The sequence below is a fragment of the Dasypus novemcinctus genome, chromosome 2, assembly GCF_030445035.2.
Source record: "Dasypus novemcinctus isolate mDasNov1 chromosome 2, mDasNov1.1.hap2, whole genome shotgun sequence".
NCBI lineage: Eukaryota > Metazoa > Chordata > Mammalia > Cingulata > Dasypodidae > Dasypus > Dasypus novemcinctus.
The window spans coordinates 156,698,083-156,712,923 of record NC_080674.1 but is presented as its reverse complement, the minus strand read 5'-3'; the positions used below and the strand labels follow the sequence as shown (position 1 = coordinate 156,712,923).

Here is a 14,841-nt window from a genome sequence, read left to right as displayed (position 1 = left end):
GGCTAAAAGAGAAGAGAACTATGAAAATAATTAGTTTTTAGACAATGTGTCAAGGGTTCTCTGTGACAGGTGATAGAGCAATTAACTCTGACTGGAGTGGGGTGGAACAATTATCATGAAGGTTTCCCAGAGGAGGGGACATGTGAACCTAAACCTATGGAATGACATTTGCACCAAGAGGAGCAGATGGTGAAGGTATCCCATGAAGAAGAATTAGCATGTGCAAAGGCGTGGAGGTGTGCAGGGAATGCCTATGTGCAGGTGGTTAGCTCAGAACATGGGAGGGGAGTAAGTACACCTCAAAATCTGATTTGTTTCTTCCTCCTTGGCATGGAAGAGTAATTCTGCCTGATGCTGATCTGACTATCAGCACTGGCATTGGAATTACCTCCAAAGAGCTACTTTAGCATCATTTATAAATATACATTATAAAAACCAAGAGGGTTTTTCTTTCCCTACCAAAAAAAAAAAATGGTCTGAAAGATAGGGCAAGGCTTATTGGTATGAATCCAAGAGCAAGCTGTACAGACATCTTGTGCAACAACCTGGATTCCATAGCAGATGATGTCACCTATCAACACCTTATAAATGGAGCAAAGCTTCTTGCACATGTGAGCAATTTATCTGCACCGATACCCAGTGCTACAAGAATGGCTGTCTCAGTATTTCGGCTGACAATTGTCCTGGGACTGCTTCTTTTAATCCTGACCTGCCATGCAGGTAAGTGCTTCTGCCCACATGTATTGTGCGGTTGGCTGTGACTGAAGAATCTTGTGGCACTTATTCAAACATTCCGTGTGTGCACCATGGAAGGAATGCTGGCCTGGGATTTAACAAGTATATCTTCTGGTTGATCTCTGAGGTCTCTTCTAACACAAAGAAACAAGGGTTTTATTAAAATCTGCTTTACTTACAGCCTCTGTCTCAGTGAACTTGTCGAATTTGGAATATTTTGTGTTTCTTATACACACATATGATATAGTAACACTATTAGATTATAGATTCATTGAAAACTGGGGAGTGTTTATTTTTTCATCATTGTAATATTCAGTGCTTAAGAAAAAGTGTTCTGGAATAAGGCTCCTAGTCCTGGCTCCACCACTAATCAAAACTGTGACTTCAGTTTTTAACTTCTCTGTATCTCATATATAAAATTGAATATGAATACTAACTTCCTCATAAAGATATCATTAAAATTAAGAGAAATAGATAAAAACAAACTGGAACAGTACCTGGCCCATAGTAAGCACTCAATAAATATTAACTGTTATTATCATGAATCATCTCATTTGATTCACATAGTAATTCTATTAAGTAAACATGAGTAGTTTTATCATTTCCCTTTTATCGATGCATAAACTTAATAAGACGCACAGTTTTATAATTTCTCTTCTTGAAAGTTAATATACTGAACATTACTTGAGCATAGAAACAGTTGGAAGTAGCAGACCTGGGACTGAAACCTAAGACACTGAATTTTTTATATTATAACTAAGCATTCACTTCTTTTATATGGGTTTCAAGCACCTAGAAGACCACAAGGCAACATGCATCGTTCTCTTCTTTTTTTTTTCTTTTTCTTTTGTCTGCCGAAGACTGTGATCTCTTGACTTGTCTCTACACAGAACGATGGGTTGGCAAACACAGAGAGTATACATTTTAGTGACGGAGTTCTTGGAGCTGTTCTGAATGTAATTTGCCAAAATTCAAACCCGTAACGACTCGTTGGCCACTGGCACAGCACCCAGACAGATTCTCCAACAAAATTACTGTAGAGATGGCCACGAGACTACTGTGCCTACTCTACTCTTAAAGTGATCACCATGGTAAAATGTAAGGTGGAATTAGGATGCTAAAGACCTAGGTTCCAATCCCAGATCTGCCTCTTATGGACTCCAAAACTGTGGTTGAATCACATCATTGCTATGAACTTTGGTTTCTTCATCTGTAATATGGGGCAGTAACTATCAACTTTGTCAGGTCAAATAAACACACTTCTGTAATCACTTTGTTAGCTATTAAACCTATACAAGGCGGCGGACTTGGGCCATGGATGTGGTAGGGCATCTGTCTACCACATGGGAGGTCCACGGTTCAAACCCCGGGCCTCCTTGACCCGTGTGGAGCTGGCCCATGCGCAGTGCTGATGCGCGCAGGGAGTGCCGGCGCCCCTTAAGGAGAGCTGCCCAGCGCGAAAGAAAGTGCAGCCTGCCCAGGAATGGTGCCGCACACACGGAGAGCTGACACACAAGATGAAGCAACATAAAGAAACACAGGTTCCCATGCCGCTGACAACAACAGAAGCGGGCAAAGACAACATAGCAAATAGACACAGAGAACAGACAACGAGGGTGGGGGGGGGGAGGAGAAAAATAAATAAATAATTCTTTTAAAAAAAAAAAACCTATACAAATATTAGCAATACTTTACTATACTAGTTTAGAATTTTATAATCACATTGACTAAGAAACTTGGTAAGATAGAATTTATTATAAATATATGTTATCCCATATTTCATTTGAAGAGAAAATATTTGACTACTGGATTTGGTATTTTGTTTCTAGGATTTCAGATTTCTTGATTTTTTTAACAGCTAATTTCTGTTGAAGATAAGAACCAAACTCAGTTCTATAGGACTCCAAAGCATGTGACAGACCAAAGTTTGCTACTTCTCAAAATGTATGTGATCCAACAGAGAGAGAAAACAACTAGTTCGATGTTACACTTCAAATTACTGATACAGCTGGGGCCAAGTTTCTGGACCCCATACACACTCCAATTCTGGGCTCCTTACATATCGATAAGCTGGCATTTAGTATCATATTAGAATAAAATGCCACTAAAATTCTATTATTTTACAAGTAAGCAGATGGGAACATAGGAGAAAAGAATTCACCTTTCATGCCACAAATTACTGATTTGCTGCTGATAAAGATTTCAGAGACCAATGTCTTAGGAGATAGTATTATATAATGTAAATAACATGCTTGTGGAGTGAGAAAAAAATTAAGGCTCAGACCCTGGTTCAGTTACTTGCTAGATATGTGATTTTAGATCATTCATTTAATATCTCTCAGCATCTGTTTTTTCTTCTTTAAATTCTAATCACGTAACTGAATGAGGATTAAAGCATGTGACGAATGAACTAGGCCAATACTTGTACAACAGCCACCCCACAAAGATGATTTTCCTTTCCCTTTCCATGAAAAAAAAAAAAAACCCAATTCTGGGCACTGTGGTTATGCTGCACTTTATGTGAAGGTATTATATATATTTGTCCTTCTTAGCCTTAATACTTATCATATGCTATGCACTTAGTAGTTAGGCTCAAAAAAATACTTGTAAAATTAAAGAATCAACAATTGAATGAATGAATACTTGGTGATTAGTGTACTAATTTTGGTTATAGTTCCCAGGCCCACATTTGGTGTGCCATAGTAAATACCATTTATTTTTTACTAATAGCTTCTATTTTAGGATATAATAGACTTGTTAGGCTTCCAACATAATGATAGCCTCCACATAAAAAGCTAGTAAATCCCCCTCATTCAAAAACACTGGGCACCTTGTGTAGAAGTTGGGATTTGGGATTTCTTGAGTTAAAACTTATGGTAGGGTTGCTGGGTGAAAACAATGCATGATCTTTCAGTATATATAAGTCTCCAATATTGCATGAACATCTTACTCTAAAAATCTCTTATTTTATCCAAAATTCATGTTTAACTGGGTAACCTGTATTTTTCTTGACCAATCGTACATTTGAGGCTACAACAATATTAAAAGGTAAAGGTCATACTTAATCTTGCCACCAGGATTCAGCAGCTGCTAACTGCCACTTTTCCATTCCTTCCCATCTCCTGAACAATTAAGCAAAGGCCAAAGACCAACCAAGTGACCTCACTAACCAATCTCATTCTCTGGACCCATGGCCCTCATTCTAAAAGGACCTATAGGTATTATAGGTATACGCTGGCTATTGGTGACGTCTTATGCAAGTCACTTAATTGTTTCAGCTTCTCAGTACGGTGAGCTAAAAATGCAATGACATGGATTGTTCAGGGGTAAAACTACATAGTATTCATAAAAATCATTCTTTTCAAAATTATCAGGTGATGTACAATCCTGCCATTATCATTATTATACAATTTTCAATCTTCTAGCATACTTGTGGTTAAAGCATAATTTATCCACCAAAGACTATGCAATTCATCACAAAGTGCTCAGGAATTCCGCTTTTAATATGAGACAGTTTTTAATATGAGTTTGAATTATATTTCTGCCACTTTCTAGCTCTGCGACTTTGAACTAGCTTCTAAACCACTCTCAAATTTGATTTTCTTTACCTACAAAATTGGTATAATAATTTTGTCTATCTTACAGGGTTGTTGTGAGGATACCATGAGGCAATCCATGTACAGGGTCTGCCATCTAGTGAATGCTCATTAAATGCTGCCCCTTACTATTCCATCCTCATTACTGAAATTACAGTGGGCATGGACTTACATGGAGAAACAGATATTCTTTATTTTAAATCCTGGCACCAGCATTTACCAGCGTCTTAACTCTGAATGGTTTACTTGGGCTCTGTGAGCTCTAATTTTTTCATGTGCAAACTGGAGCCAATGTCTACCTAAATATCAAAATGTCTGTCTGCTTATTTTTAAGAATAAACAAGATAATACATGTGAAGACTTTAACCAGGCAGGTTTTAAATATTCAATAAATATAACCATATAATCCTATTTAATTAGTGAGTGTGGGGTACAAAGGGCCCTGGTGGGCTCTAGAAAGAAAGAGACATTCTTTTTGCTGAGAATCACCTCTAAAACTCTGTTCTATTTTTCAGATGACAATCCAGCTGACAAGCCAGCTGACAAGCCAGATATCTCAAGCAAAAGCTCAGAACCAGAGTTCCCAAAATTCCTAAATCTCCTGGGCACAGAGATCATTGAGAATGCAGTCGAGTTTGTCCTCAGCTCCATGGCCAAAAGGACGTAAGCAAAGAGATAAGCCTTGTATCTCACACTTGAGTGTGTTCATAATGACAACATTGCATTAAAATGTATGAAAAGCAAAATTTGTGGCACATGCCAATATATCATTTTTAATTGAAAAATATAGTCCTGCCTTAAGATATATTTTGCACCTCAATTAATTGCTCTGTACTCTTTTGAGAGTGTGCATATTTTCATCAAGTGTTGCATACAACAATTTTATCTCAGAATCTAGACCAGAGGACAAAAAGCCAAGTTTTGGTACTGACACAGGGGCTGTTTTACTGGGTGATCTTGGACAAGACCATTCTTCTCTAAGTGCCCCTATTTGCTCATTTGTAAAGTTAAGGAAATAAAGGGTCCACCAGTGTGGATGCTGTGATTCTTTGGTGAAGGTGGTAGATAGTGATGTGCTCATTAGTGAAGTGTGTGATATGTCCTATCTTTATATTTCAGCTTGAGTAGCTCAAGAGGGTTAGCAGAGACAATAGATAACCGCTCCTCAGAGACAGTCTATATAACCTCTCCATATCTGTTTGTTTTGATCATGAGGGATTGTGTTGGCAGATCACCTTGCATGCATCTTTGCAAAGTTCTCAACCGGCTTCGAAAACCCTGTGCCCCACTCCTAATATGTCTTAATCCAGTCTGCATAGTTCTAAATTTACACTTCTACTTCCCCTGTTCTTCATTTTCCTCACATTAATCTCCCCAATTTCATCTCACAAGGTGACAGTAGGCATCCTTGTCTTGTTCCTGATCTTAGAGGATAAACTTTCAGTTTTCACCATTAAGTATGATGTTAATTGTGGGTTTTACATGTATACCCTTTGTCATGCTGAGCAAGTTTCCATTTATTCCTAGTTTTCTAAATGTTATTTATCAAGAAGTGCTGCCCGATTTTGTCATATTACTTTTCTGTACTTGCTAGAAAACCCCATCTAGTTTTTCCACCAATACTTCAAACTCAACTGGTCTGATCCCAAATTCATCATCTTGTTCACAAATCTGCTCCTCTTCCCCTATCCCCTCTCTTAGTAAACTACACTCCTATTTACCCAGAATTTTAAAACTTGGGGTCTCCTTGGGTCCTTTATGTTCATCATCCAATTGGACCATCATCCAATTGGACTTCATCAAATTACAAACTATTCCATGCCCAGTTTTTTTCATATCTCATTCCTTTTCTTTAATTCCAATAACTAGTGGTCTAGTTGAATCCTTCATCTCTTTTCCTGAGCTCTTTTGTTAGATTTCTGATTAGTTTCACTGCTTTCTGTCTCTCTTTCCTGCAATTCATCCTCCCTCTTCCTACTCTACTCCCAGAGTTATTTATCAAAAACACGGATTTGATCATATCACTGCCATACTTGAAAACCTTTATGACTTTTCATTGCCCACAAAATTAAGAACCAATTAGTGTGATGTTAAAGGTCCTTCCTTGTTGCCAATATAATTTTCAATCACATCTTTCACTTCTGCAGTCAAACACTATATGCCCCAATTACAAATTACTTCCGTCCCCAATGTCTTTGCACATGCTTTTCTCTCTGCCCCAGCACCAACTCCATTTTACTCACTTGCAACAATCTAATCATTTTCCAAGGTTTAGTTCAAAGAGCTTTTCAGTGAAGCTTTCACATGACCCTACCATTAGAAAATCAGTTATTAATACTCTGAATAATGCTTTGTAGGAATCTTCATAGCACCTTTTTTTACCACACTGTTTTACATTATATGGATCTGACTGTACATGTTTTCTTCTCTAGACTATAAGCTCCTCACAGACTATTAGCCATCTTTTACCTTCTTAACAGGAACCCTGTGCCCAATCCTTGAAGATTATAGTGGCTCTAGTTAATCTGTTTGATCTCTCTGAGCTTCAGGGTTTTTTTTTTTTCATATATAAAAAGAGATAATAAAATTCATTCATTCTTTCTAAAATATATTTATTAACTCATAATAAGTGTCTGGCACTGTTTTAGGCACTGGAGATGCATTACTGAACAAATACACCAAACTACCTGCCTTCATGGAGCTTATATATGAATAGACACCTAATAGGTTTGTTGGCAGATTCAAAGGGATAATTGTGGTTATCAACTATAATCTGTTATGGAAAGTTTAGGTCTTATTTCCTTCCAACACATGAAAATCTGGAGAAGAAAAGTATGATTCAAATATTATAAAGACACCATTGTCATGATTCTGACACTCCTGCTTAATATAAATAATAATTCATTTTTCTCTTTATTTTTTTTTTCTTTTCAAGAGGATTTTCGGAGTTTGATGATAAACCAGGAGAACGTTCATCAAAGTGACCTACACAGGTGATTTTAACTGACAAATGACAACTAAAATAATAGTGTGTTGGACAAAGAAAAATGGTCTGTCTGATTTTACGTAATGAATTTGAGAACCTAAACCTACCTATAAGCAGAAAAAGTGTACATTTTTCCTTGCTGTAATAATTTAGCTAGTCAGTTTAATTAATTCTAAATAGATTTACTTTTATCATCTTAAAGTTACTGACTTACTAAAGTTCTCATAAGGGAATAGACACAATTGTGGGGTGAAACAAGTAAGCACTGGGAGTTAGGAGACCTGATTCCTGTTGCAACTCAGCCTTGCACAAGTCCTGCCCGTGAAATGAGAGAATTATATTCATTAAAACTCAGGACCCATGCAATCATGCAAACATTTACTCATGAGAAGAGTAAAATTTACTGAAGCTAAATTCTAAGAGAAAGGACTAGCAATCTATTCCACATAGTCAGATTTATGGGCAAACAATAAGGCTTGGGTGCTCAGAAATATGTGCTTTTTGATTATTCAATTCTAACCTGAGAAAGGATATTGAAACATAAAAACAGAGAAATGTTAGAGCTGGAAAAATAATAATATCAGTAGCTGGCACGAACTGAGTACTTACTCCATTTTATGCTAATTGCTTTACATGCAAACTTACCGATGTAGGGCCTTATTTAATTCTAACATCCCTATGAAAAATAAGTGTTGTTATTGTTAAAATTTATAAATAAAGAAACCAAGGTTAAGGGAGATTAATGAACTTGGCCAAGTTAATTAGGAAAGAGGTCAGGATTTGAACTCAAGCAGCCTGATTCCAGAGTTTGTTCTCTGTCACTCAGCCACAAAGCTCTTGGAGAGCAGAGCAGAATAGTACAGCAGAGGCAATAGAGCAGAGTGATTAAACTAAGGGATCTTTGATATGCCTCAAAGTGCCCATAGAGATAAATCTCTAACCTTTTATTCAGTTGGATTATCTTATGTGATCTCCAAGAAGCAAGGCCTTCACAACTTCTGTTTGTTATCTGGTCTAGGAAAGCTCCTTTTCCCTACTGGCTCCATTTCCTAACTTGAATATGATTGGTGCAAGCTCAGAAAGCTACTATCATATTACCTCAGAACTTAATCCTCCCTTTTCCATAAGCTTATAAGAATGAAAGTCAGACTTGGGTGTTAGAATCAAATATGCCCAGTCCAACACTCCTGCTTTAACCCAAAACCAGCTAGATTTCTAAAAACTCACTCATGTTTGCATTTTTCCCTCCCCATCTTCTCAGGGTATAGCTTACCTCATAGTGCAGGCATTCTAAAACTTTGCTTCATTCAGGCTGCAGGTACACACCCATACCCACTGGTATCCATGCCCAAAATCCTTGGAGGGCCAACCTGAAGGTTCAGTGTAGGAGGCAGTTCAATAGGCACATGGAAGAGTGGAAAGAGTGAAAGACATAGAGGAGGCATAGGTCCAACTTCTAACTTGGTTACTTAATGGTTGTATCACCATAGACAGGTCACTTCACCTCCATGAGCCCTGCTTTCCTCAACAGGGTGCAGTGATATACAACTGGAGTTGTTGTTAATATTAAAATGTGGTGAAATTAATTGGTTCAGATCTAATGCCAGAATTTTTTTGAACCTCTCATATCAAGTTTGAGTTGATTTTTGGATCAACTTTAGATGCCTTAGTGGGCAGAATGGAATTCAGACTAGACACTTTAAAAAGAAAATTGGGCTAGAGAGAAGGAAGCCTCTAAGGCAGAGATTACATTTTGAGTGGTTTAATGAGGAGAGTGGCTCTTTAAGTCCAGTGACTGTACATTTAATAAGTAGCTTTGAAAATTGCATTTGTATAATTGCTTCATCTAATCAAAAGCATGTCATCACTTGAGAAGTGAGTCACATCAATACCTCTTTCTCCAGTCTAGAAACTTTGGCCAGAAATCTAAGTGTTTCCTAAATTTAGATAGATGACAGATGTATCACTCCCATATTTCTCCTAACAATATTTACCCCTTTTGTACTCAGGTTTATTATATGTCAGATTCAGCCAATGTTACCAAAATGAGTAACACTGTCTAACCACTGAGAAGCTTATAGTGTGGTATATCATTTAGCAGAGTGCACTCCAGAAAAATGAATGAAAATGATTTTTTTTTTAATTATACATAAAAGGGCCTTGGGAAAATGCCTTGGAGAAAGGAGATGAATGGAAATGCCTGGAAGGAGGGGTTGGAATCAGAGGGCTTTACAGAGAAGGGGAACTGCATTCAGGATCAGATGATGAGTGGAAAGGGATATAATCACTATAAAATACACACACACACACACACACAGTCCTCCAATAATTGAACATCTGAGTTATCTGAATCCCTCCCAGAAGAAGTAATGGATGGGAAAACACTTTATGACTTCTTAATTTTTCTACACATTTATCGATTTAAATATAATCATGGATATACCAGATCACACTCTTAGACTTGCTTACTTAGAATCTCCTGGGAAGGGGTTTAGGAATAAAGAAGGTTAACAAAAATTTCCCATGCAGCTGATGAGCAAAACTGCAATTGAACACAGCACTCAATATTCCCTCTATGAAGTCTTCTAGGACTTCTTGCCTTATATTTAAAATATAGCACAAGAAAATATTTTCCTCCACCAAAGTGAGCTTCCTCTTTTCTGCTTATAAAAGGAGGTGCTTTGATCTGTTTCTTTTATTTTTCTCTGTGTGTCCAGAAATTCAGAGTGAATTTGATGGCTCAGTTTAACATTTTGCTTAACCTTTTTACATTCTTCCTTTCTTTCTGTTGCTGAGCTTTTCCTTGTATACCTTGCGTTTTTTTTTTTTTGGTTGCTTATTATTTTCTCTATACTTGTTTTATTACATTTCTTTTTCCCTATAAATCATTTCACACATTAAAATTCAGAGACATAAAAATGCTTAGTAAACAAGCAATTTAAAATTTTGTATTTTTCTTAAATCTGAAGTCCACTCTAGCTGGTAATTGTTTCCCTCTCTCTAATTTGTTTCTAAGGACACACCCACCTGGCTCCTGGGAAATCCAAGGCCAGCCAATCCTGCTTTTCCACTTCTTAGCTTCACAAGTCCTCAAGGACAGAGGCCTCAAAGCAGCTCCCAGAAAGTTCTCAGGATTCAGACCCTGGCTTCAACTAAAGACAACTGATTTTGAACATACTGACTTTGTACTTTTGCTTATAGAAATTCGGTATCAATGTATCCTCTTTGGGGTCACATATCTTTGTTCATTGAAAAATTTTTTATTGGTGCTAGTAAATTTTCTTGAGCATGTTTAATGTTTTTAATGTGCCCAAATTACCAAATATATAAAAAGTATTATTAGCTAAGATGACCACAGAATGGTCAAAATAAGGACCCTGGAGCCCAGGTAAAGAAGGGTAAAAATCACAAAACCAGTAAGTGAAAGAAAGAATTTTTGAATCTGACTCCAAAAAACAAGCTTCTAAACTCTAAACGTGTATGAATATTAAGCTTTAATAGTTTCATGTACACTTTTAGGAAAATATTACAAAAATATATCAGACCACTCTCCTGTGCTGGTAAGCTTAAAAAAACTGAATATTTTTTAAGTAAAGAGTTTGACGTTGTTCCACAGAATCATTATTATTCTCTTAGAATGGCAGAGTGTCAGGCCTGGAAGAGTCTTTGAAAAGCAATGGCACAACCCATGAGTTCCACTCTCTCATTACACAGAGGTGGGTCGTCAGCAGCCGTTGCTCTGGTACCTGCTTGACCATAAAGGATTGAGCCAGGAATGAAACCTGACCCAAGTGAGTCAGAAAGATTCTCCCAGAACATTGAATTTGGACATTAAGATAAAAAAAGAATGAAATCATAGAGCAAGAGGACAATTACAGCAGTGCTATGTCTAGAATAGAACAGTGTTTCTGCTACTGAGTTCTCAAGAGCTGCCCAGGTCCTATTCCATGCACTTTGATTCAAAGGCAACCCCAGTGTCTTTTCAATAAATATTTTGTTTGTTTGTCTGTCTGCCTGTTTTTACTTAGCCAGAATAAGTTCATGCAATAGTGAATACCTGCTAAATATTGAAAAATGCATACTATTTTCCACAATAAATTCAGACAATTTTTCCAAAGATGGTGTCAGTTTCAAATATCACATCCCTCTTAACAAAACCCATCTAAGATTTTTATTATGTTCAGTTTCTGACATACAGACTGCTTTTCCACACCAGCTATGGCACAAAATGTCCCTTTTCAGAATATAACATCCTAATTTATGCTTGGGAAATAGATTTACTGTAACTATAGTATTTATCGTACTACCTATTTGAGAAACACACCCTACCAGTCTTCTTGCCTTTCTCTTCACCTGTCTTTTGAACATTTTGAAAGTATATTTGGTTTATTTTTAAAAAGTGCCAAATCAGTACTGGATCTGGTACTGCTAAATAAGAAGTTGTTATCCAAAATCTCCAGCAAACTCTAGTGAGTTTGAAGATTTCCCAATTGCTTTACAATACTTGCTTCCTCTTCCTACCTCTCACTGTCTTCTTTCCTGACTCTTCAACAATACCCCTCTCCAGGGCCAGCAGGTATCTTTGTATAATGCAATGCTTCCACACTCATTATCTCACTATACCCTCATAATCGCAATGCAGTTGAAAGAAGCTAGTTGGGTATTATTTTCTTCATATGACAGATGAGAAACTGAGGCTGAGAGAAGCTAACTGGCATGATGCCTAAGATATCAGAGCTGATAGTGGCTGCATGGGGTCTCCAGCCATGTTTGTCTAACTCCCAACACAGCTCTCCCCAATGATACCATGAGGACATAATCCATAGCATTATTATCTTCAACCCCACTCACAAAGGCCCTACCATGATCTCAAGTACTTGAGAAAATAGAATCTTGCTCTTTACAGAAGTGCTGAGTAGAGGTGATTCTATTAAAATATAATCAAAACCATGGCAGTTCCTTCTGCCTATTCCCAACTCACTCTGAGCAAAAGCTACATTCTTTTGCTCCTACCGAGCTAAGATCCTACCCGAGCTACTCCTTTCCCATCTCCTACTAGTCATCTGCCTTTTCAAAAGCAACACTAGGGGAAGCAGATGTGACTCTGGCAATTGAGCTCCTGCCTACCACATGGGAGGTCCCAGTTTCATTTCCCAGTGCCTCCCAGAGAGGACAAGCAAGACAACAAGCTGACGTGACAAGATGACATAACAGGAGATGCAAGAAGTAAAAACATAATGAGAGACACAACTAAGCAGGGAGCGGAGGTGGCTTAGGTGAGTGAGTGCTTCCCTCCCACATGGGAGGTCTCACATTTGGTTCCTGGTGTTTCCTAGAAAGAAGACCAGCACACAACAACAGACACAGCAAATGCAAATAGTGAAGGGATAGGGAGAAAGAAATAAATTAAATAAATAAATATTAAAAACAAAAAAATAAAGCAACATGGGAATCCTTACTTTTCTTTAAACACTCCAGGGATGTCCCATCCATGGATCCTTTGCATGTACTCTTCCCCTGCCTAAAATACTCTTCCTCAAGACAGACACATGACTTATTCCCTCCCTTTTTTAGGTGAGTCCTTCATTGATTACTCTTTTTAAAATTGCACCCTCTGGCCCAATGTCCCCTATCTCCCTTGGCTGCTTTATTTATTTTTTTCTCACTGCACTCATCTTTTAACACAATGTGTAACTTTCTTATTCATTTTATTTATTTTTTCTTCTGAATTCAATAGAATGCAAGCTCTATAAGGCAAGATTTTGCCTCTTTTGTTCACTATTCCTGGCCTAATAATGAGCAATGAGAAAAGTCTAGCAGAGAGTAGCTATTCAACAAAAATGTGTCTTACTCTGTACTAAATTAGAAATTGCCATCAAAGAATTTCTACTAAAAGGCCAGGAACTAAGGATGCAAAGTTGAGCATCCCACAGTTCTTGCCTTCAAGTAACTCATGGTCATGATGCAGAATATACAGGCACATAATCAACTGTACACGCTCAGCATGACAAGGCATAGCATAGGTAAGATAATGGGAGAGATCAGCGCTGCCCTGGGATATCTGGGAGAACTTCCCAGAGGTGATAATATTTAAGCAGCACCTTGAAAGATGAGGAAAGATTTGGAGACACGGAGGAGGAAGGAGGACGGCAATCCAGCCACGGGAAAGAGCTTACAACAAAGCTCAGACTGTGGCAATGCTTGACATTCAAGGATGACTCTTGCAATTCTTCAACACCTACCTGAGATTGTTAAGGAACAGATATCAATCTGACGCCACCCACCCTTGGTCCTTTATCCATGTTACCGAATTTAATTCTCACATCAAGTAAATGAATTAGATGTTATTATTCCCTTGGGTAAAACAGAGGAAGGAACTGAGAACCTGAAAATGTAAGGATCTTGCCCAAGATCATCCAGTTAGGTTATACTACTGGAACCTGAACTCAAACACAAATCTGTGTGACCCTAAAGCCCATCATTTTTACTTTACTGCTTTTTAATACTTTGATAGGGTTTCCTTTTGTTGTTTTCATTTGGAAAGAGAGGAGAACTTCTTATATAATATGTTAACAGAAAAAAAATGTTCTTTTCAAAATTCCTTTTCAAAAAATCTTAATTAGCATCTGCTACCCCCACAGTCAGGGGAAAAAGAGAAAGATAAATATAATTTTTTAAATTTATACTCGTGGTTATCTCCCAATCTAAAACCCTCTCCTGGAACCAGCTCTCCCAGAACCAATATGGACTCCTTTCTCTCTGTCCATTTAAAATATCCAAACATGTATATACTTGTAGAGAGGCTTTGTGGTTTATTTTTACATAATCCTACCTTGATATGCACTTTACTCTGCAATTTACTTTCCTTATTTAATACCATTTCATGGTATTTATTTATATAGATATAAATCTTTAAAAAAGCTACCCTACCTATTAAGATACCATAATTTCCCTATGGATGGGTATGCATATTATTTCTATTTTTTAGTTTTTCAAATGATGCTGCAATAAACATCTTTGTACATTTAAACTCATGTGTTGGTATTTTTATCTACAAAAATTTCCAAAATTTAAATTGCTAGATCAGAAAGCAATTTTTAACTTTTAATATATTGTCTGAACACCTTCAAAATGTTGTAGCAAAATTCTCTCATTGGTACAAATTGACACATTATTGACAAAAATTAGCTTAGATCTATATCTTATAGCATGTGAGCAATTTTCACAACTACTGACATAATTGACTTACAATAAATTGCCTATATTTAAAGTATACAGTTTGAAGAGTTTTGACATGTGTATATACCCATGAAACTTCGGCACGATCAAAATAATGAGCACATCCACCAAAATTTCTTTGTGTCCCTTGGTAATCCATCCCTCCCTTCTACTATCCCTTCTGCCATCTTCTGATACTATAAATTAGCTTGTACTTTCTCGAGTTACAAGATTGGTTTTAAAGTATGTATTTGTCCCGTACCATGTATTCAACACTGCCTCCGGTGCTGAGGTAGATTAAGAGAT

The 14,841-nt window shown here is 37.2% G+C and overlaps 1 protein-coding gene across 1 annotated transcript; it reads left to right on the top strand.

Moving 5' to 3' along the window:
- The first annotated feature begins 488 nt into the window (after positions 1-488).
- C2H5orf46 (chromosome 2 C5orf46 homolog) lies at positions 489-11,324 on the top strand. Its single transcript, XM_004447103.4, has 4 exons — positions 489-720; positions 4,847-4,994; positions 7,267-7,324; positions 10,334-11,324. Exons 1-3 carry the CDS (start codon positions 504-506, stop codon positions 7,313-7,315), a joined length of 414 nt encoding a protein of 137 aa, XP_004447160.2. The 5' UTR covers positions 489-503; the 3' UTR covers positions 7,316-7,324; positions 10,334-11,324.
- The last annotated feature ends 3,517 nt before the right edge of the window (positions 11,325-14,841 follow it).

Coding starts and splice junctions, on each gene's coding strand:
- C2H5orf46 (XM_004447103.4), top strand. CDS start 504: ATGAATCCAAGAGCAAGCTGTACAGACATCTTGTGCAACAACCTGGAT. Junction 721..4,846: donor AATCCTGACCTGCCATGCAG/GTAAGTGCTTCT, acceptor TCTATTTTTCAG/ATGACAATCCAGCTGACAAG. Junction 4,995..7,266: donor AGCTCCATGGCCAAAAGGAC/GTAAGCAAAGAG, acceptor TTTCTTTTCAAG/AGGATTTTCGGAGTTTGATG.